General features: G+C 41.0%; 1 protein-coding gene across 1 annotated transcript in view; it reads left to right on the top strand.

Moving 5' to 3' along the window:
- The window catches only part of ABHD3 (abhydrolase domain containing 3, phospholipase), a gene marked incomplete at its 5' end in the record, with an annotated part of 50468 nt that overhangs the window by 23042 nt on the left and 4450 nt on the right, over positions 1–22976 (top strand). Inside the window, 4 exons of the mRNA XM_026006491.2 lie at positions 14867–14979; positions 20292–20465; positions 22800–22848; positions 22928–22976. The exon at positions 22928–22976 is cut by the window's right edge and continues 117 nt beyond it. Coding sequence (XP_025862276.2) covers positions 14867–14979; positions 20292–20465; positions 22800–22848; positions 22928–22976 — 385 coding nt within the window. The remainder of the gene's footprint in view (positions 1–14866; positions 14980–20291; positions 20466–22799; positions 22849–22927) is intronic.

Below are 22976 nucleotides of genomic sequence, written 5' to 3'. Positions count from 1 at the left end.
AAAGTTATAAGATGTTTATGTTCTTTCTCAAGCACCTCACAATCAGTAGTTTGGTGTGAATGTTCACATTTCATTCTTTAGTCCAGCCCTTTAGAAATCTTGTAGACAGATGGTAGGTACTCTTAAAGGAAAGGATTTTAATTTGTCACTGTGGCCCTGGACCAGCAAAATCATTTTTGAACAGCTCTTATGCACTATGTATCCTTCTGGGTGCTTCCAGGATACAAAAACCAGGAGCAAATGGTATGAAGCTCTCAAGAAGATAATGTGCTGCAAACTAAAGTCTCATAAAGTAAGGGACAATGATCTGTTCGTTCAGCAAAGCTGTGTTGTATGCCTATTAAATCAGACAGTAGACAAGGCAATGTGAGAACAAGGTGACAAGACAAGGTGACCTCAAGACACCTCACCTCAAGACAAGGTGAGGACACGATATTAGCTACAACCTTAACCCCTAGGAGCTTTCACTTAAGTTGTAGGACAGAGTTCAGATACTTGAAAATATATGCATGCAGTACAATGCTGAATGTGATCGTGAGAGGATATACAAAGAAAAGGCATAACCAACTGCTGGGGGGAGGTGCAAGAACATGGTAATGGAGGCAAATTTGAGTTGGATCTTGAAGGCTGTGGTATTAAACCCAGAGAGGGAATAGAGAGGCTTTCTCAGCGTAAAGAATGAGAGATTTAAGAGCATGTACTGACTGATGGAGGAATAATGATGACAATTTTATCTAACGTTTACTGAGTCCTTAGAATATGTCAGTTATGTCTTTTTGTACTTAATGTTCAACGGTAGTAACAACACAATGATTTAGTTAAACATAGCCATCATCACTCCCATCTACCAACTGAAGAAAGTGAGGAACAAGTAGGTTAAGAACATGTGCTAGCCAGGAAATTCGGAACCAGGATTCAGATCCATGGAGTCTGACTGTGTGTTTACGTCCTCGACCATTATATTATATTTCTTCTCATTCAGGAGGTGACAGGGATTCTTCTAGAAGGGTAGGGCCAGATTTTGAAGACATGCACCAGATTTTGAAGAGTCATGTAGAATCCAAGGAATGTACTGTCGAGCCATTGACATTTAACATTTTTTTCACCTTTATTGAGGTATAACTGACATATGAAATAATTTAATCGTGTCCATGTTTTAGAGAGAGGGAACCATGGCAGCAGTGTGTAGAAAAGTGATAGAAGGGAAGGAGTCTGGAGGCTGGGAGGCCAGTTGGAAAGAAGTTACTATAGATTTACCCAGAGTTTTTTTGTTTTTTAAAGATTTTATTTATTTGAGAGAGAGAGAGTGAGAGAGCAGGAGCACAGAGGAGAGGGAGCAGCAGACTCCCCGCTGAGCAGGGAGCCCAACCTTAGGCCCAATCCAAGGACCCTGGGATCATGACCTGAGCTGAAGGCAGACACCCAACCAACTAAGCCACTTAGGTGCCCCAGATTTACCCAGAGTTTAAAAACAGGTAGGAGGAAGAAAGAGGAGAGAACAAAAATGAAGGGTATTCACAAGGCAGAAAGGATATTAATCATATTGCAAGGAAGCAAAGGGAGAAGAGTCAAGGCCAACATTTCTAGCTTGGCTGATTGGTAAAAGGCTTTGATATTTGTTGAAATGGGCAATTTAGGAGAATTTATGAGATTTAAGGGGTTAAAAAATTAGTTTTAGATGTTTCAAGTTCTTTGAGATCATTCAGGTGTAAATTTCTACTAAACTGTTGGATATAGTAGACTGGGCCTCAGGAGAGATATACAAGCTGCAGAAAGAAACAGATTAGCAGGGGTACACAAGTGCAGCCTAGAACTCAGGACTGGCTGAGATTGCTTAGAGACAGTTTGAACAGCAAAAGGGCGAGGTCTGTGGATAGAGTCTTAGAACACAACCAAGAGGAAGGAGGAGAGAAAAGGAAGAGCAAGAAGCTTGGAAAGCCTTCTACCCTTAGCACTGAAAGTTAATTGGAAATTTACTTTGAAAGAATGCAGCAGCCCAGTAACTTTTAGCCATAACGTTTATTGGTTTTTTGAAAAACCTCCAAGAACACTTCGTGTTCTTACAAAGGGATTGTAAACAAATAAGAACTTTTGTTTTTTTATAAAACTTCTATTTAATGTTAAAGAATTTAGAGTTCTAAGTGAATGGGTAAGAGTAGCTTGGTCTCTGGAGTCTTTTTTTTTTTTTTTTTTAAGACTTTTTGTTTATTCATGAGAGACACAGAGAGAGGCAGAAACATAGGCGGAGGGAAAAGCAAGTTCCCCACAGGGAGCCTGATCTGGGACTCAATCCCAGGACCCCCTGGTTCATGCCCTGAGCTGAAGGCAGACGCTCAACCACTGAGCCACCCAGGTGTCCCAGGCCTCTGGAGTCATACAGAGCACTGGGTTGCACTCTGATGAACTAATACCCGCCCCCAACCCCACCCCATCCCAGCAATTATCTGTATCACAAAGGCTAATGTAATCTAACATAAAAAAGAGTAAAGATATAAAATAGCTGAAATGTAATTACAATTATATGCTTTAGGGGGCTCCAGGTGCGCGACACCTGGACCTCCACAAAAAAACAAAACAAAACAAAAAAAACCACAATTATATGCTTTAAAATAACTACCTTAAAAAAGAAACTTAAGGGAGTAAATTAATTATAATTTAATATGTACTTCTTATACCCTAATGGATCATAAAAATGAGATGCCAATATTGATTATTAGAACTATCTTTGATATTTTTAAATCCCTTGATAATCCTCCTTTCTGCCTTAGAGCTCTGAACAATTACTATTTCAGACTAGAGGAACTCTTATGTTTATTTATACCTCACCTTGTTCCAGAAAGGATTTAATGTGGCTTAGATCCAGAGTGAGACCTTCCTGAAGGCATAACAAAGAACAAAAGATGAATCAGCAAAGATCAAACAGGAAGACACATTCTCCAACTGAAATCAAAGGTGAAATGGAATTTAGAGTAAGCAGTTCTCTTAGGAGTGGAAGAAATGCAAAAGGAAAAGTTTTGCTGAAATTATGTTGGTGATATACTTGGAATTCATAGGGATTACTATGACTTCTGCAGAGAAGAATAAGAAAGAAATTTTCCACTACCATCTTGTCCTCGTTTCCAATTACACATTGCAGAATTGTGGAAAAGCCAAAAGCCTTGCTCACTGGGAAATGAGAAGCCTGCATATTGCCCTCCCTGGGACTGTTAACTATAGGAAACAGAAAGCCCTAGTCTCAGTAGATGGACACTCAGATATTCCTGCAGGGCTCCTGGAGCCCTTGGAGTAGATGGTACCTTTTCTTGCTCTCTGCAGTTGGGTTTTCAAGGCTAGGAATCCAGGAATCCAAGTTATCCACACACTCCCTAGTATTATTACTTTATGAAGCATTATTTTATAGCTTAGTTTAGGAATGATAATTTACAAAGGCAAAATTGAGTTTGTTGAAAGCTATATAGTGCCCCCCCCCTTTTTTTGCTTATGGTATCATACAGATTTCTTTGTCTCTAGGCATAATAGGAAAATAGCCACCTTAGAAAAGAGTCTGGCACTTCTTCAAAAAGTTAAAATACAATTACCTCCTAGCCTCTTCGGAAAATAGTTTGGCATGTTCTCAAAAAGTGAAACATAGAATTACCATATGACCCAGCAATTCCACTCTTATGTGTATAACCAAGAGAAACGAAAATGTATTTTCATACAGTAACTTATACATGAATATTTATAGCAGCATTATTCATATTAACCAAAAAATAGAAAGAACCTAGGTGTCCATCAAAGGATAAATGAGTAAGGAAAATGTGGTATTTCCATATCACCGGATATTATTCAGCATTAAAAAAGAATGAACTGGGGATCCCTGGGTGGCTCAGCGGTTTAGCGCCTGCCTTTGGCCCAGGGTGCGTTCCTGGAGTCCCAGGATCGAGTCCCACGTCGGGCTCCCTGCATGGAGCCTGCTTCTCCCTCCTTCTGTGTCTCTGCCTCTCTCTCTCTCTCTCTCTCTCTCTCTCTCTATGCCTATCGTAAATAAATAAATAAATAAATAAATAAATCTTTAAAAAAATAAAAAAGAATGAACTATTGATATGCTATTACATGGATGAACCTTGAGAATATCATGCTAAGTGAAAGAAGGCAGTCATATAAGATCACATGTTGTATGATATCATTTATATAAAATATTAAGGGGCACCTGGGTGGTTCAGGGGTTTTTTTGTCTTTGGCTCAGGTCGTGATCCCAGGGTTCCTGGGATAGAGTCCTGTATTGGTCCCCACAAGGAGCCTGCTTCTCTCTGCCTGTATCTCTGCATCACTCTGTGTCTCTCAGGAATAAATAAATAAAATATTGAAAAAAGAAAGGGCAAAACTATAGAGACAGAAAGTATACTAGTAGTTGCCTAGGGATGGGAGAGTGAGGGTGAGTGCTGATGGTAAAGGGTTTCTTTTTAGGGAGGTAAACATGTTCTGAAATTGTGGTGGTAGTTGAACAACTCTGAATATCCTAAAACCCATTTCTTTAAAGATTTTATTTATTTATTTGAGAGAGAGAGAGAGAGACAGAGATAAAGCACGAGCAAGGAGAGGGAGAACCAGGCTCCCTGCAGAGCAGGGAGCCCGATGTGATGCAGGGCTTCATCCCAGGATCCTGAGATCATGACCTGAGCCAAAGGCAGATGCTTAACCCACTGAGTACACCCATGAACTGTACACTTTAAATAGGTGAATTGTATGGCATGGAATCATGTCTCATAAAGCTGTGATAAAGAAAAGCCTCCTTCAGGCACTTTCCAGTCAAGTTAGAGCTAGTTCAGCAGGTAAGGGAGAGCCAAAAGGGAAAGCAGAAGCTAGAAGATACTTTAAAGCAGGTACTGCTCAAAATGTGGCTTTACGGATCAATTCCACTTCTTTCACGTTATCTGATATCAGCCCCTGACAAGACAAGGGACTGCAACAGAATGTAAGTCACCTTCAGTTCCAAACACACTGTGGAAGTGAGCGGATTTTTTTTTTTTTTTTTTTTTTTGTCATAGCAATATTCTCTTGGTGAGAGAAGCAGTGTGCTTATTTTACATTCTGACATTTTACATTCTGAGCACTTATCTCACCCTTGCCTGGCACTTTGCTTCAGAGATCCTCTAATCCTGAAAAGCTCATTTTTTAGGTGAAGATGCCTCTAGAAAAGGGAGGTGACAGGCCTGAGGTCATAAACCTGATTGGTGGTCTCGGGGCAGAAACTCAGGCTGTTTGTTGGAATGTCTTTACCTTTCAGCACTGGCTTTAAGTCAAGTCAGGCTAAAAATCCAGGGTTAGAGATAAAAAGGGTTTTCAACAAGAGGGTGCCTACCTCAACATTAGATAATGGGTGGTTCATGAAGGACTCAGATCTAGAGAAATCTGCTCTTGTTTCCTACGGAGGTTTTCCACCTTAGCTTTGGAAGTTAATGTGATGGGAGGGGTGTAGGGCTCTCCTCCTAAGCTCCGTTTTCTGAAATAGGCATTTAGAAGGGATTAAGGACCTTCCTTATGGTCTGAGGGAAGAGGAACATATAGGGCAGTGTCAGGGCACAATTCAGTTGTCAGATTCATACTTTCAGGCACCCCCTTTCCCACACACCATACCTTTCCCTGCACCATTGTGCCCCATCCAAATCTGCTCTTTCCTAATTGCTCCAGAAATAAACCCTGCCTCCTTCCTCCACTTGATCAGAACAACCCAGGAAGGCTGATCTCAGCCAAACATGGGTATGAATGTGTTGAATCCTTTAGGGGATCCCTGGGTGGCGCAGCGGTTTGGCGCCTGCCTTTGGCCCAGGGCGCGATCCTGGAGATCCGGGATCGAATCCCACGTCGGGCTCCCGGTGCATGGAGCCTGCTTCTCCCTCTGCCTGTGTCTCTGCCTCTCTCTCTCACTGTGTTCCTATCATAAATAAATAAAAAATTAAACAAAAAAAAAAAAAAAAGAACTTTTTCCTAACATTGATAGGTCCAGTTCAGTAATACCAACTGGTATAAATGGTAGGTACACAAAAGATTGTGCAATTCTCTATAGATAAACAATTTTTTTCTTTTTTTTTAAATTTTTATTTATTTATGATAGTCACACACAGAGAGAGAGAGAGAGGCAGAGACATAGGCAGAGGGAGAAGCAGGCTCCATGCACTGGGAGCCCGACGTGGGATTCGATCCCGGGTCTCCAGGATTGTGCCCTGGGCCAAAGGCAGGCGCTAAATCACTGCGCCACCCAGGGATCCCCGATAAACAATTTTCAAATAAGGGAAAAGAATGTTTAGGCTACCTGGGTGGTTCAGTGGGTTAAACATCTGCCTTCAGCTCAGGTAATGATCCCAGGGTCCTGGGATCTAGTCCCTCGTCGGGCTCCCTGCTCAGCGGGGAGTCTGCTTCTCCCTCTACCACTCCTCCCTGCTTGTGCTTCCTTTCTCTCTCTCTCAAATGAATAAATAAAATCTTTTTTAGGGGTGCTTGGGTGGCTTAGCGGTTGAGTATCTGCCTTTGGCTCAGGTCGTGATCCCGGGGTCCTGGGATCCCATCAAGGAGCCTGCCTCTCCCTCTGCCTATGTCTCTGCCTCTCTCTGTGTGTGTCTCTTATGAATAAATAAATAAAAACTTAAAAAAAAATTTTTTTAAAGAATGTTAATTAAAGAATTCCTAGGAATAATAATGACAATAATTTAATAGTTAGCTACCATTTATTGAATTTAATATGGGGCAGGTGTTCCTATAAGGTATGCAATGTTTGGCAGCACTTCCCTGTGCACTGCAAGGAATTCCCATAGCACTAGATTTCCCTCTTCCCAAGTCACTCTAGATAGTTTTGTCATTCTTGTCACTGCAGCCTCCTCCTCCCTTGGCTCAGCTCTCACCCTTTTCTTTATTCTTCTGCTCTCCAAGCAGTTGGTTCTTAGCCCTGGCTGCACATTAGAATCCTCTGAGAAGCTTTAAGAAACACCGATCCCTGGACCCCATCCCCCACCGAGATCCTGATTCATTTGGTCTGGGGTGGAGTCCAAGCGTCTGTGATTTGTCTTAATACTTCCCAGTGAGTCTAAAGTACAGGCAGGGCTGAAGACTGCTGTGAGGTGATAGCCTCCCTTGGAACCCTGACCCTGGCAAGCCATCTCTGGCGCCAAACCCAGCCAGGGCAGGGCACGAGACTTGCTTCTTAGGCACCTGACCAAGGATTACTCCTGCCTACCTGGCTGATCTGCTCTAAGCCACTATGAAACTGCAGTCATTTATTGTGCAGCATGACTGCATATGCTTGAGTGCATTTGTTTGTAGCCATGTAGAAATGAATGGGAATGTGGCACATAGGCCGTCTTGCCCACAGAGGTGGCCAGGATATTTCCAGGGGCCCTTTGTTTTGTGGCTAGTTATTTTAAGAAGCAATCAAAGGGACCGCTTCTGGGTGACTCAGGGGTTAAGCATCTGCCTTCGGCTCAGGATATGATCCCAGAGTTCCGAGATCGAGTCCCACATTGGACTCCCTGCATGGGGCCTGCTTCTCCCTCCCCCTGTGTCTCTCATGAATAAATAAATAAAACTCTTTAAAGAAAAAAAAAAGAAGCGATCAAAGTCCCTGGCACATTTAGACACTTAGTCACTTTACATGTCTATCAACAACTATGTAAAATGATTATTCATTAAAGTGCCAGTTTCATTATACTGTTGTTTTCTCTGACTTCCTGTTTAACAGACTCATCTTCCAAAAATAAGATCAATGTGGGCAAATGACTAGAGGCAAATCTAGCCACTAGTACTAGGCCAGGGGTGGGCGGAATGAAAACAAAACAGTAGCAACAATAAAAACACGCTACAGAGATCAGTTCCGAAGCATGATTAGTACTCATGAAAGGATGATTTCTTCTGGGAGCCTAGGTGCACCCAAGAGTCATAGAGTTCCTTTGAGGGGCATCTTAGCCAATATTTCAGTTACAGACCTTTAAATACTTGAAAGAGGAAGGCTGTAAAATGAAATATTCTAAGTTCCTAATGATTATCAGACATTACAATAAAATAAAAATGAAATTATTATTTTACTTGTAACAAAAGTTACTATCAAACTCTGGTCATTGAGCCAGACACCCTTGAGGTGTTAGTGTAAGACTTGCCCCTGTCATAGCATACTACCTATACTTGTAAATTCATCAGCCAACCAAACTTGAAATGATTTTTTAAAAAGGCATATAAGTGTCTTTTTCAGTTGTCATTTTACTGGATGGAAAACTAAAATCCTAGCTGGCCCATTTCAGAACTGGATGTAAGGCCACTGTAGTACTGAGAGAAGGGTCCTGGGTTATGGCTTTTACTTCAGATTAGCAAATTCATCTCCTCCCAGAATAGCTAGAGAGAGTCAGGCTACCTGATTAACAGGGTGAATTTTAATTTGTTTCTAGGCTAAAAACAAAACAAAACAAAACACTTTTTAAATTAAATTTGCATTTTAAAACAAATGACCTTTAAACCAGGACAGGAAAATTCTCTTTCAGGTTAGGGAGAACTCAGTTTGTCTATTTTTTTGAAGTCGATTAAGAAGGATAGATTGTATGTAGCCCATAGATGATTATAAAATACATGCTTTATTCCTTTCCTACCTATTATGTGTGAATAATTAAGAATTATTTTTGCTTCATCCTTGTCTTCAGTAATTTTTTTTTAAACGAACCTCTAAAAGCCATTAAACAAACTACTATTGTTTCTCCCAGATCATAGCTGCAGTTGAACAACTTGAACAATATTTTGGTTTGTAATTATTTTCAAATTATTCTAACTTGTAAAATATTTATGCCCAAACATCTGCTGGAAGGTTATCTATCCTTTAGATTTTCTTCATTTTTCCAGAATACTGTTCCCATCCTCATCTCACTGTAAAAAAAGAGTTTTTACCACCACCACCACCACCCCCCAGCTGAATCCTGCGAGGTCTCCCGTAATCCCTTTTCTCATTAGATATGGATTACTCTACCTCTGTTCTGGAAGCTTGGAAAAAGACAGGAATTACTGCAATAGGATTAGTTGCTGGTTGCATTAGTAGCCCTAGCAACTGAGAATTAACCAATGTTTTGTCTAAAAAGCCACTAGTTATATTTTTAGACCTGAAAAAAATTTCTGTCAGGCCTAGCAATTAGTATCTTTGCTGTGTATCCTGCATGAATCCATTCTTTGGTGAGAGTCAAGCCCTGGGAAGAAAGCAAGCATATGATATTTCCTGTTGGAACCATCAAGTAGCAAGATGTCATGTGATATAACCATATAGTTTTGCACCAGCAGAAGTTATTAATCAAGTCTTCTCATTTTTCAGTCCTGTGTATTGACTGTCAGAGATAGAGGTAAGATAGTTATAGGACAAGTAGGTAATAATGTGGGCCAGGAGCAGACTGGCTGGGAAAATAAAGGGTAGAATTGGGAAAGGCTGTGAGGTTATAGAGGTCGGGGGCCAAGCCTTGGCCTTTTACCCGATGTTTATGGAAGGCATGATTTCAGCAGGCAGAGTTGACAGTGAAGGATACTTGGCAGATGAAGTTTACATAGATTTCAAAGATATTATGAAGCCAGCACACAAAACTATAGACGTGTCTCATTGACCAGACTCTACCCATGGAGAAATAGTAAAATATAGGCCTGGAAAGGTTGCTTGACATGTTGTGGAGGGCCTTGAACACTTGGCAGAAGTATCTGTCCTTAATTCAGTCAGCAGTGAATAAGCTCACAAGAATTTTAAGCAAAAATATTGTCATGATTAGGGCTAGAAATGTTCTTTAGGAAGATTAATCTGGCAGTGAGAGGGAGATAGAATTATAAGTGGTTATAAGCAAAGGCTGGGAGTTAACCAGTCAAGTGGTTATTGCAGCTGTCCAAGTGAGAGGCAAAAAGGCCTGGTAACAAAGACAGTTGGTGCCATACTCTTGTCACAGCCTTATTCTTGTGGCATTTAAAATTCCCATGCATGCCTCCCTGATGGCTTCCACCTGCAAGCACTCACATCCCTTTGCCCAGGGGCCTCTCTAGCCACTGGAGCCACCTGGACCAGTGCTCAGGACCAACCAGGAGTCCCAGAGCTTAACATCAGCAGCTTTCAACCAGTGGCTGAAGGGAACTAGTGGAACCCAGCAGTCTTGCCACTCATTTGGGATCAGTTTGAGCCAAATTCACATAGTGTCCCAAAGTGCCTCAAGAGGATTGGATCCCTGTTGCCCATAGCCACAAACTGCTTGGTCGCATGTTCTTTATTGACCCTCCCTAGCTCACTTCTCCATTCCCCTACTGGTGCTTCCTGGTATCACCTCCAAATGAACTATTGGTACTCCCATCCTGTCTCAGGAGAATCTAACCTACCAGGCCTTTACTAGAGTGAAAAGAAGGGGTTTCTGGTGTTTCCCACAAGACACTGAGGAAGAAGAAGCTACAGGACTTGGCAATTTATTGGCTATGAAATTAAGGGAGAGGGAGAAGGCAATGTCATGCACGGTTTTTTTGGGGGGGGGGGGGTTTGTTTTTTTTTTTTTTAGGAGAGAGAGGTTTATTGAAGACACTGCAAGGCAACAGCAGAGGAGAGGCTGCCTGCCAGGAGGCAGTGAGTGGGGGCTGTATTTAAAGGGGTAAGATGAGGGACCCCTGGGTGGCTCAGTGGTTGAGCATCTGCCTTTGGCTCAGGTCGTGATCCCAGGGTCCTGGGATCAAGTACCGCTTCAGGCTCCCCATGGTGACCCTGCTTCTCCCTCTGCCTGTGTCTCTGCCTCTCTCTGTGTCTCTCATGAATAAATAAAATCTTTAAAAAAAATAGTAAAGGGGTAAGATGAGGTATGGGGACATATGGAATGCTCCCTTTTTGTAACTCTGCCTGGTTGTAGGTAGCCCATTGGTCAGTTAGGGCCTATGGGTACTTGGAGGTGTGTGGCCTGATGGGCCTGTCTATTCAGCCAGGGTGGTCGCTTGCAAGATTGCAGCAGACTTCTTGTAGAAAATCCCAAGTGGATTGGCAAACATATCTGGAGACGCAAAGGACCTGGTAAGGTCAGCTACCTGGTTCACAGATAGCAGTCTTCTCACTGTGTCCTTAGATCAGCGTTACAGGATTTTTCTCTCCATTCGTGCCCTCAGTTCTTGGTCATACCGCTTCGAAGACCAGACAGAGTGGTAGGCAGCAAAGCAGGGTTTATTGAGCCATAGCAAAGTGATAGTACAAAGCTCCTGAGGAGGGAGGGGACCTGAGAGGGTTGCTCTCACCTACAGTTGTTGGTTTTTTTAAAGATTTATTTATTTGTTCATGAGAGACACACAGAGAGAGACTCAGAGACACAGGAGGAAGAAGCAGGCTCACTGCAGGGAGCCCAATGTGGGATCCATCCTGGGACCACGCCCTGAGCTGAAGGCAGACGCTCAACTGTGGAGCCACCCAGGGGTCCCTCACCTATCATTTCAACTAGGAAAATATAGGTGTTGTTTATTTTAAAAAATGGGAAGTTAGGAGAAGCATTATAGCACTATATAAAGAGAAGAGTTTACTTTGGGGCATTTTAAACTTGAAGTACTGACAACACAATAGTGAGGCTGCCTGCTAGAACTTGGAAATTTGGATCTAGAGCTCAAGATGAGGTGAGAGGGTACAGAGTTGGTTTGGTCATTGCTAGAGGTGGTTTGATGAAGCCATGAAGGTGAGTAAATCCTTCAAGAATCAAGTATTGACCAGAGGAGCAGATGCAGGCCTAAGACAAGACTTTTGGGAATGAGTACTTACATTGCAGTTGTGAGAAGAATGACAGGAACCAGGCAGGAAATGGAAAGCCAGCAGCAAGAGGAGAATGGGATAACACCACCACAGAAACCAAGGGAATGGGCAGGAAGCAGATCATGTCGGAAAGGCTCTAGATTTGCTGAGTTTTCAGAGTTCTGGCAACTTTGATCCATGCCAGTATTAATCAGTTTTGATCTTAATGTAATCCATCTAGAGAAAAACATTTACAGAAAAATCAATTCCTATATCTGATGATACCAGATGCTGATTTATTTTTTAAGTTTTATTTATTTATTTATTCAAGGAGACAGAGAGAGAGAGAGAGGCAGAGACACAGGCAGAGGGAGAAGCAGGCTCCATGCAGGGAGCCTGACATGGGACTAGATCCTGGGCCTCCAGGACCACGTCCTGGGCTGAAGGCAGCACTAAACCACTGTGCCACCAGGGCTGCCCCAGATGCTGATTTATTTAAAACCCTCATGGTATCCAGGTGCTTTACAAGACGTAGTTAACTTATTACAAACATGTGATCCAGGCTCTGTTACTTTGTGACCTTTGGCAAATTACTCAACCTTGCTGAGCCTCAATATCCATGTGTGTAAATAAGGAACCAGGTCCTTTCTGGCACTATTTTCTCATTGTAATAATTTTCCGCAGACCATTTTTTTCATACCTTGACCTCTGTGTATATATTCGTGTGAACTCATGTGTGAGCATGCATTCACTTCAAGCCTGCATGACAAGAGTACATGTTGGTGACTGTCACAAATAATTGAGAAATTTTAAAGCTATGCAGTGTGAAGAGACTCTCGTGTAATAAAAATACCAAGTAAGGATTTCTTCACCTGAATTCTTGTGACAAATTGTTCAGTCACTATGAAAGAGCATGGTAGTAGATATTAATCCATTTAGATTTTACATTGAATTTGAACCCCTCAAATGCATTTAATCACAATGTATGTTTTAAAGTATCTCAGCTTTGGGACACCTGGGTGGCTCAGCCATTGAGTATCTGCCTTTGGCCCAGGGTGTGATCCCGGGATCCCAGATTGAGTCCCATATCAGGCTCCTTGTGGGGAGCCTGCTTCTCCCTTGGCCTGTGTCTCTGCCTCTTTCTCTTTCTCACTGTGTCTCTCAGGAATAAATAAATAAAAATCTTTAAAAAATAAAATAAATAGGGCAGCCCCGGTGGCTCAGTGGTTTAGTGCCTGCCTTCAGCCCAGGGCATGATCCTGGAGACCCGGAATCGAGTCCCACGTCAGGCTCCCTGCATGGAGCCTGCTTCTCCCTCTGCCTGTGTCTCTGCCTCTCTCTCTCTGCCCCCCTCTCTCTCTCTGTCATGAATAAATAAATAAAATCTTTAAATAAAATAAAACAAAGTATCTCAGCTTAGTCTCATATTAGCTGGTAAGGTGTGCCAGGAATCTTTTAACTTCCCTAAACTCAGTTTCCTTTTTTTAAAAAATTTTTTAAAATTTTTTATTTATTTATGATAGTCACACACACAGAGAGAGAGAGAGAGGCAGAGACATAGGCAGAGGGAGAAGCAGGCTCCATGCACCAGGAGCCCGACGTGGGATTCGATCCCGGGTCTCCAGGATTGTGCCCTGGGCCAAAGGCAGGCGCTAAATCACTGCGCCACCCAGGGTTCCCTAAATTCAGTTTCCTATATAAAATAGATATAATAGTGGGATTTTCCTTAGGGTTTTGTAGACACAGAATTAATTATTTAATAACTGTTATCCGCTGTAAATCTTGTCAGGTTAACATTTGTCTTTAGAAAGTTTCCTATTTGCAGACCTCAAAGAGATGAGAGTAGGCAGTAGGGAATGCTTTAGGCTTGAGTTTCATTGGAGGGATCATTAAAAATTGTAGTTGTCTTAGGCTTCTCCTTAGCAACTGAATGGTGGGTGAACAGAACCTTACTATTGTGATCATCATTTATTGGAATAGTAAAGTCAGGAATGGTACAGGTAACTGTTTTTATTATAGCAGCGTTCACCAGCTTCCTCTCCATGTCAGTCAGTTTCTGGTTATTTTATCTTACATGCACACACTCACACATATCCATGTACACACTCTCACATTTATTCTACAGAGAGGATTGCCCTCTCCTCCCACAGCTCAAACAAAGCATTTGTGAAGCGTTCCTGATAGAAATAGAGCCCTTATTGCTGGAGTTCACATGAAAACCATTTGTTTTAATGCATTATGTATTGAGGCATAATCAGCTTTACATATTTTAACATTCTAAGTGTCTGTTGCAGTATAGCACAGCTGGGGGTGTATGGAGATATTATTGTAAAGGAACATATGTCATTAATAAATCCAGCTAGAAATTGCCTTATCTAGAGTGAAGGCGAAACACCAGAAAACCAGGAAGCCACACAACCTCATTGGTAGACAGCACTCAGGATAAAGAAAACAGTTCCCCAGTTAGAAACCAAACCACAATTTAAATTTTTTGTGGCCTTATTGTAAACTCTCTTTTGTTTTCTAGCTTGCTTGTTTTTTTAAATAAAGAAGTACTTTGGCTTTGTCAGGCATAATTTTTTTTAAAGTGTAATTCTTTGCTTTTTCTTTCTAAATTGACTCTGTTCTTGTTAAGTTGGAGACACATTTGAATGTGGTACTGTGTATTCTATTTAATTTAAGGTATTTGTGTTGGTCTTGACCTATTTCTATCAAGCCTTCCTTGCATGACCAAAGTCTTTGGTTATTGCCAACTCAGATAGTAATTTTTTTAAAAGATTTTATTTATTTATTTGAGAGAGAAAGAGAGATCACATAAGCAGGGGGAATGGCAGGCAGAGGGAGAGGGAGAAGCAGACTCTCTGCTGAGCAGGGAGCCCAATGTGGGACTCAGTCCAGGAGTCTGGGATCGTGACCTGAGCCAAAGGCGGACACTTGACCGACTAAGCCACCCAGGTGCACCTAGTGTTGACTTTAAATGGCATATACTGCAAGATAGGAGGATGATAAATTGTTACAATATGTTCAAACAAAGGTTTTTTTTCTCATATTTGTCTTCTTGCTCTTTTTACATTTCTGTATTATACAAATCATTAACCTCTAGAACTTCAAATTTTATGCTTTGCCTGTCTCTGCTTACAGACACCGAGGACATACTGTTGTGCTAACACCGAAGACTTGGAGACCGTTATTCACCACGTGCACAGTCTGTACCCTTCCGCTCCTTTCCTGGCAGCAGGGGTTTCGATGGGAGGGTAAGGTTTTTCCTTCCTAAAATGTCTGAGGGAGAAGTGCTCTTACTTGACTGCTTCTTTCAGGAGACTATAAGCCACAGAGACATTTAAAAATAAATGTTTGATTATTTTTATCTTATTTTACCACGTGTGGTTGAATGAATGAAGGAATTAATCCAGGCAAATTGTAGTATTTTTGCTTGGCAGTTGGTCTCTGTGGTGAAAAGGATAAAGTATTTCCTTGGGAGACTCAGGATTTTGTGAGCCTGGAGGCTTGATGAAACCATATGACATTGATTCCCATCATTCAGCAGCTGCCATGTTGACCTTCCGATTCCCTGAAGTACTGACTCCCAGCTGTCCCTGTAAGTGCGTCCTCTGGCACCACACAGGAAGCTGACCTTGTAGGCTGACTTTCATCATTCCGATCATAGAAATAATTACTTCTTGCTCTCTCCAGCTGAAGAGGCCTTCAAAATTTTTTTCTCCAGGTGGTGGTGGTTTTGTTTGTTTTGTTTTGTTGCTGGGCAGATGGACCTACCCTGGAATGGTCTCTTAGAAACTGAAGTTTTATTGTTAACCCCTACTCTAGCTGCTATTTTAAGCATATGAATATTATTATACTTTGTGCTTCTTGCAGTTACACTGGGGATTAGTTGGAATATTTATACCATGTTTACTCATTTCTACTAATAATTATTTATGTTTTTTTGTTCCAATGATTATGAACTTAATAAAATCCAAAATTTTAATTATCTGGAATTTTACCATGCTTAGATTCCCTGAACGCTTGTCCAAAACTACATTTATAAATCAGCAAACACATGAGATAGAAAATATTTTTTCTTAATTTTATAATTGATTTATCTTTCAATTTTCAGAACATCTCAGAAGCATATTTACTTGAAAATGAACAGGCTTTACAAATGATAGATTCTGAAAAATAGTTGTTAACCACAGCTTTTTAGATTCTGATAAACATAAAACTAAGAAGAAAAGAATACATTTCTTACATTAGCATGGAAGGTCTGGCTTGACCTACTAAAGGAAGAAATCTGAATCAGAGCAGAAAACCCAGTCAGAACCTCCGAATTGTGCTCGATGTACTTCTCTTTCCTATGTCCCATAATGTGAGCTGTGGAGGACAGGAAGCCGGCTGAAGTTTTCCCCTTAATCATATAAATTCTTGACTTTTTAAAGGCCAGACCTTACATAAACAGGCCCAGATTCTCTATTCAGAAGCTCCCGGGAAATGCCTATTCATGTCACTTTGAATCCTCAGTGCCTGAAGGCAAAACTTGACCATTAGCCTTTGCAGCTGGTTGAATATTAATGTCTTGTAAATTGTTTGAAGGAAGCACCCTTTCTAGTTGCCTAGCACTGTGACACGTTCCCAAGTGGGCTTACCACTTGGGGATGTGTTTTACAGCTTGACACATTTTTTTTCATTTGGAAATGCAACAGACAAAAGCATAGTGTCGAAGATCCTAATGTCCAGTGCCCCTGTAGACTGGGGTAATCCCCAAGCCTGTGATGCCTGCGACCAAGTAGGGGATGAAAGCCAGAACTGAGTCTAGCCAAGGAATCCACACCATGCTAGACCCAGTCAGGTTTCAGCTCCCAGTGAGCTGGTAAACAAGCTTTAAAGAATGTATAGAGGGCAGCCCCGGTGGCGCAGCGGTTTGGCGCCGCCTGCAGCCTAGGGCGTGATCCTGGAGACCCAGGATCGAGTCCCACGTCAGGCTCCCTGCGTTGAGCCTGCTTCTCCCTCTGCCTGTGTGTGTGTATGTGTGTGTGTGTGTGTGTGTATCTCAATAAATAAATAAATAAATAAATAATCAATCTTAAAAAAATATAGAAATTCTAAGAAGTATATATATAGAAGTATAGAAATTCTAAGTATATATAAAAGAGTATAATGATCCCCCATATATGCTAATCATCTGGCTTCAATATTAATCAACTCTTCATGCAGCTTCTATAATTATCAACTCACCAGTAGTCTTGTTAATCAGTATCACCCTCCATTCCTCCCTAATTCTGATTATCTTAAATACATATCAGATATCACTATAAATATTTCAGTAGGTATCTCTAAAAGGTAGACTCTCTTTAAAACACACACACACAAAATACCATTATCATACCCGAACAAAACTAACAATAATTCCTAAGAACTATCAAGTGTTTTGTCAGTGTCACGTTTCCCCAACTGGTTTTATTTTATTATTTTTTAAAGATTTTATTTATTTATTCATCAGAGACACAGAGAGAGAGACAGACAAAGAGGGAGAAGCAGGCTCCCTGTGGGGAGCCAGATGCGGGACTCGATCCTGGGACCCTAGGATCACGTTCTGAGCCGAAGGCAGATGCTCTGTTGTGCCCAAGATTGCGAATCCGAGAAACCACCAAGGAGCCGACACCATGCAAGCGCACGAGGGTTTATTTGCAAGCTCGAGCTTGGATCCAAGTATACCCGACACAGCAGAGCAGAGATTTGGACCCCGAGGTTAAGAGGCGTAGTGGTTTTATAGAGGCCAGTGGCCAATGAGATTGTAACACACACAGAAAGTTGCATAGTCATGTCGGTCCTCATGCAGGTGGCCAATTGAATTACCATTTGCCCCGTAGTGACCGTTTGAACTAGCCTATCACTCTGGTCAGAATTGGTGTGCAGGTTTAGTGGGCAAAAGGCGGGGTTTACATTCTTTGGCGGTTAGGGGTTCCGCATTCCTATATGGTCCAGTTTCCAGTAAGGGTGTGCTCAGCCGCTTGACTAGGGTGGGGGAGTGCCTTAAGCAATAAGCAGGTCATGTAGGGGTTATACATGAGATGGCAGGTGCAGCACAAAATGGAGTTAGTCCTGCTCTGCTTGTCCAGGGGTAGGGGATTTTTGTTAAATTCCTTAGGTCCCACAGCTCAACCACTGAGCCACCCAGGTACCACAGTTGGTTTTACAGTGTGTTTGAGTCAGGAACCAGAGAATATCCATACATTGGGATTAGTATGCCTCTTAAGTCTCTCTCTCTCTCTTTTTTTTAAAGATATTTATTCATTCATTCATTCATTCATTCATTCATTCATTCATTTGAGACACACACAGAGAGAGAGGCAGAGACACAGGCAGAGGGAGAAGCAGGCTCCAGGCAGGAAACCTGATGCGGGACCCAATCCTGAGACTCCAGGATCATGCTCCGAGCCAAAGGCAGATCCCCAACCACTCATCCACCCAAGTGTCCCGCATCTTAAGTCTGTTAATTCATGGATTCCTTTTCTGTCTCTGTTTCTTTTCATTTGGTGAAAAAAATGGAGTCCTTTTATTATCAAAGTAAAACAACCTTTTTTGGAATGACATCTTGATATTATTTTTCTCCTGCATAATAGTTAAGTATTTCCCACCCTGCTCCACTGACTTTGCCATGGATACTACTGTTTCTTCCTACTCCTGAGAGCTTCCCTTCCAACCCTTCCAGTTTGCCCATTATACCAACTTCCCAGCACACTGTGACTTCCAGCCAAAGAATTAGTACCACCAAAACTAGGACCCTGGAATGAACTGTTTGCAGGAAAGTAAACATTCTGTAAATGACGTAGTGAACCACAGTACTGTATACCAGGAATACGGTCATTATTAAGAGTTATTTGCAAAAACAAAATCTCTACTTTTGATCTGAAGCCTCATCCCATTCCCTCTGCAAGCCACTTGGGCTGGGAAAGAGAATAATACAGAATTTTTATCCATTTTATTTCAGAACCTCCACAATTGGAGTAATAAAAAACAGAAAATAGGGATGCCTGGGTGGCTCAGCAGTTGGGTGTCTGCCTTCGGCTCAGGTAGTGACCCCAGGATCCGGGATCAAGTCCCACAATGGGCTCCCTGCGAGGAGCCTGCTTCTCCCTCTGCCTGTGTCTCTGCCCCTCTCTCTCTCTCTCTGTGTATCTCTCATGAATAAATAAATCTTTAAAAAATATATAATAAAAAACAGAATTTAGGCTATCATCCTTTCTCTTAGTTGGTAATGTTAAACTTGGATTTCTGACATTTGTATTAGCTTAAACAGGACAGGATAGGAAGAGAAAACAAGTGACTTCAGGGGCCAAGAGCTCTGCCACAACTCAAAAAGTCCAACTCTTAAGTTTGGGAGCCCTTTAGAGACTACATTTAGGAAGCAAGAGCTCAGAGGCAACCAGACCCATCACTCACAATCTCCAGTGTTAAACCCAGAGATCTGTGATAATTTTGAAAGCTCTCCAGGTGATTACAATATGCAGCCATGTCTGAAAACCACTCCTTACACTCTCTCATCTATGCCAAGGCCCACAGGCCAAATCTGGCAATCTGTTTTGTCCAAGAGCTAAGAATGGTTATTATATTCTTAAATGGTTGAAGAAGGGGCACCTGGGTGGTTCAATCACTTAAGCATCCAACACCTGATTTTGGCTCAGGTCATGATTTCAGGTTTGTGAGATGGAGCCCCATGTCAGCTCTGCACTGGGAATGGAGCCTGCTTAAGATTCGCTCTCCCTTTGCCCTCCCCACAGTTTGTGCACGCATGTACATGGACATGCTGTGTGAGTGTGTATCTCTCTCTCCCCCTAAATAAATAAAGTCTGTAAAAAAAATTTTTTTTAATTAAATGGCTGGAAAAAAATCAGAAAAATACCAGTTCCTGTCATGTGAAAATTACATGAAATTTAAATCTCATCCATATATAATGTTTTGTTGGAAGACAGCAATGTCTGTTCATTTATGTATTATCTATAGTTGCTTTTGCACTACAATCATGTAGTTAGGTAGTTGTGACAGTTATTATATGGCCAGCAAAGCCCCAAATATTTACTCTATTGCCCATTATAGGAAAATTGGCCTGAAACACCCCTCACATACTAAAATTAAACATTCACTTAGAAGCTGGGGCCCAAGGATTTGCATATTTTTAATAAACCTCCAATATTATTTTTAAAAATGAAAGAAAGAGAAGGAAGGAAAGCAAGGGAAGGAAGGAGAGAAAGAAGGAGGAAGGGAGAAAGGAAGGAAAAAACCCACCCTACTCTTACACAGGATTTTTCTTATATTTTCCTTCATACAAGGATACACATACACATAATAACGGTATGCCTTGGCTATTCACATTACAGCCAACTACAAGATAAATAAGTATGTGAACCTAAGGAAAAAATGAAGTACTTGGATACTTTTCCAAAGATAAAGGTCTTAAACACTGGTTTATGTTTTTTCTTCTCCATAGTTAAGGTAAAGTCCATAGTTAAAAATAAGATATCATGAGAGGTAACAAATTCCTCACAAAGTTTCCTGTTTCTCCCCATTTTAGAATGCTGCTTTTGAATTACCTGGGCAAAATTGGGCCGAAAACTCCTTTAAAGGCAGCTGCAACTTTTTCAGTTGGTTGGAATACTTTTGCTTGTTCTGAGTCGTTGGAGAAACCACTCAACTGGCTGCTTTTTAACTATTACTTGACAACTTGCCTCCAGTCTTCAGTAAATAAGTAAGTCATCTTTAAAATCTGATGTCTCTAAACTTTTTGGGGTACATGCCTGAACAGAAAAAAGTTATATAACACTGCTAAGATCTGTATACTTATGTTTACATTATATACCTTTACTATGGTACCCAAATATTCATTGTTATATACAAAACTAAAAAGGTTTTAAGTAAATGCTAAAAATTTACATAAAGGTTGTAATGTTTTCTTTCTGTATCTCAGTGGACTGTTTTACAACCCCTAGGGTATGTGCCCCTGCTTTGAAGATCACTGTTCTAAATTATTCCAAAAGACTTAAAAACGTTAACATTGACTGTGTTGAATAACATTATGGGCTATTTCCCCAGATTTTCTACCTGTTGTTAATCTATTAATATCTAATTCTTTCCTAGGTAATAAGCAATGTACTAAGTGTTTTTAGTGCTGAATAATATACTTTTTTAAGCATATGCTTACAAGTATATGTTTGTTTAAAGATTTTATTTATTCATGAGAGACACAGAGAGGCAGAGACACAGGCAGAGGGAGAAGCAGGCTCCCTGTGGGGAGCCCGATGCAGGCCTCAATCCCAGGACCCAGGGATCATGACCTGAGCCGAAGGCAGATGCTCAACCACTGAGCCACCCAGGTGCCCTACAAGCAAGCATATGTTTTAGAAGCTTAGGGAAATGCATTTCACTTGGATATTCTCAGCCCCCCCACCCCCCCCCACTTCTTAACATTACCAGACTACTGTGTTTGCATTAGTTTTTCTGGTTTTTCTGGAATTGTTTGTATATCTTCTACCATTTAAATTGGTATGGTACCAAAGGAGAGATGTTTCTGTTTCTATTTTGATGACTTTTACCATCTGTTTTTAGGTGAATTAATCAATGTAATATAAATGCTAAATAAAAAGTCCAGTGAATTTGTACAGGACTTATTGAAAACCATAGATATCCCAAAAGTTGATGTTAGATATTACATTAAACTTAGCCTTATTAAGTTAGAGATGTTGATTATAAAATATTGCTTAAAATATTAAAAAGTTAGAAAAAAAAAGTTAGATCACTAATTACTCATTGTCAGTGAAAAGAGGGACAGTAGCCAGAAAATTGAAGAGAATGATTTGGGAATTAACATATTGATTGTATAAGAAAAATGACCACTGGGCAGCCCGGGTGGTTCAGCAGTTTAGCGCCGCCTTCAGCCCAGGCCTGATCCTGGAGACCCGGGGTTCCTGCATGGAGCCTGCTTCTCCCTCTGCCTGTGTCTCTGCCTACCCCCCCCCCGCCCCCACTCTGTGTGTGTCTCTTGTGAATAAATAAATCTTTAAAAAAAAAAAAAGAAAGAAAAATGACCACCATTAAGGGGCACCTGGCTGGCTCTGAGTCGTTGAGCCACCTGGTGGAGCATGTGACTCCTGACTCATGAGTTCAAGCCCCACATTGGGTGTAGGGCTTACTTAAAAATAAAGAAATAAAATATTTAAAAAGAAAAAAAGAAAGAAAAGTGATCACCATTTAAAAAATAAGTATATAAAATATAAAATTTAATTTTCAACATAGCATTTTAAAAATAATGTCTTCAGGTGGTTTATTCAATTGAAAGCTTCTGGCAATACGTAAGGCCTTTTTAGTCAAATTGATTTAATAGTAGCAGTGTGTAGGTACAACTTGTTATGAAGCAATATTTATGTGTATTATTATAAAATTAGTTCAGGGATGCCTGGGTGGCTAAGTGGTTGAGCATTTGCCTTTGGCTCAGGGTATGATCCTGGAGTCCCAGGATTGAGTCCCACATCGGGCTCTTTGTGTGGAGCCTGCTTCTCCCTCTGCCTGTGTCTCTGCCTCTCTCTCTCTCTCTCTCTCTCTCTCTCTGTCTCTTGTGAATAAATAAATAAAATCTTTTAAAAAATAAAAATAAATATAGATCAGTGGCCTTCAATTTTTTAAGAAAGTACTTTGGGGGCACTTGGGTGGCTCAGTCGGTTAAGTATCCAACTCTTGATTTCAGCTCAGGTCATGATCTCAAGGATGTGAGATCGAGTCCCGTGTTAACCTCCTTGCTTGGTGTGGAACCTGCTTAAGAGTCTCTCTCTCCCTCTTCCTTTTCCCCCCCCCAGCCCCCTCTTTCTCTCTCTAAAAAAAAAAGTACTTTTAAAAATTGTCTTGAGGAAAAATATCAATGTACTTCTGCTAATCTGATTAAGTAAATATTTATTGAGTGCCAACTTTGTGCCCTGTGTTAGACTGTTCAGTTATTTATTATGATGTACTTTAGGTATGATTGAGATAGCAATGACCTTTGTTTTTTTTTTTATCTTAATTTTTTACCTTTGAAATTCTTTTGCTGCAGGCATCGGCACATGTTTGTAAAACAAATAGACATGGATCATGTTATGAAGGTAGGAGAGAAAATTTATGTAAAATTTTGATTTCTTCTTTCGATTCCAAGGATGGAGATAATCTGTTTTTATTTTTCAGGCTAAATCCATCAGAGAGTTTGATAAGCGATTCACTTCAGTCATGTTTG

Source organism: Vulpes vulpes, chromosome 13, assembly GCF_048418805.1.
Source record: "Vulpes vulpes isolate BD-2025 chromosome 13, VulVul3, whole genome shotgun sequence".
In the NCBI taxonomy this organism is placed as follows: domain Eukaryota; kingdom Metazoa; phylum Chordata; class Mammalia; order Carnivora; family Canidae; genus Vulpes; species Vulpes vulpes.
Note: the sequence above shows the minus strand (reverse complement) of the source record. Positions and strands in the feature narration are given on the sequence as shown.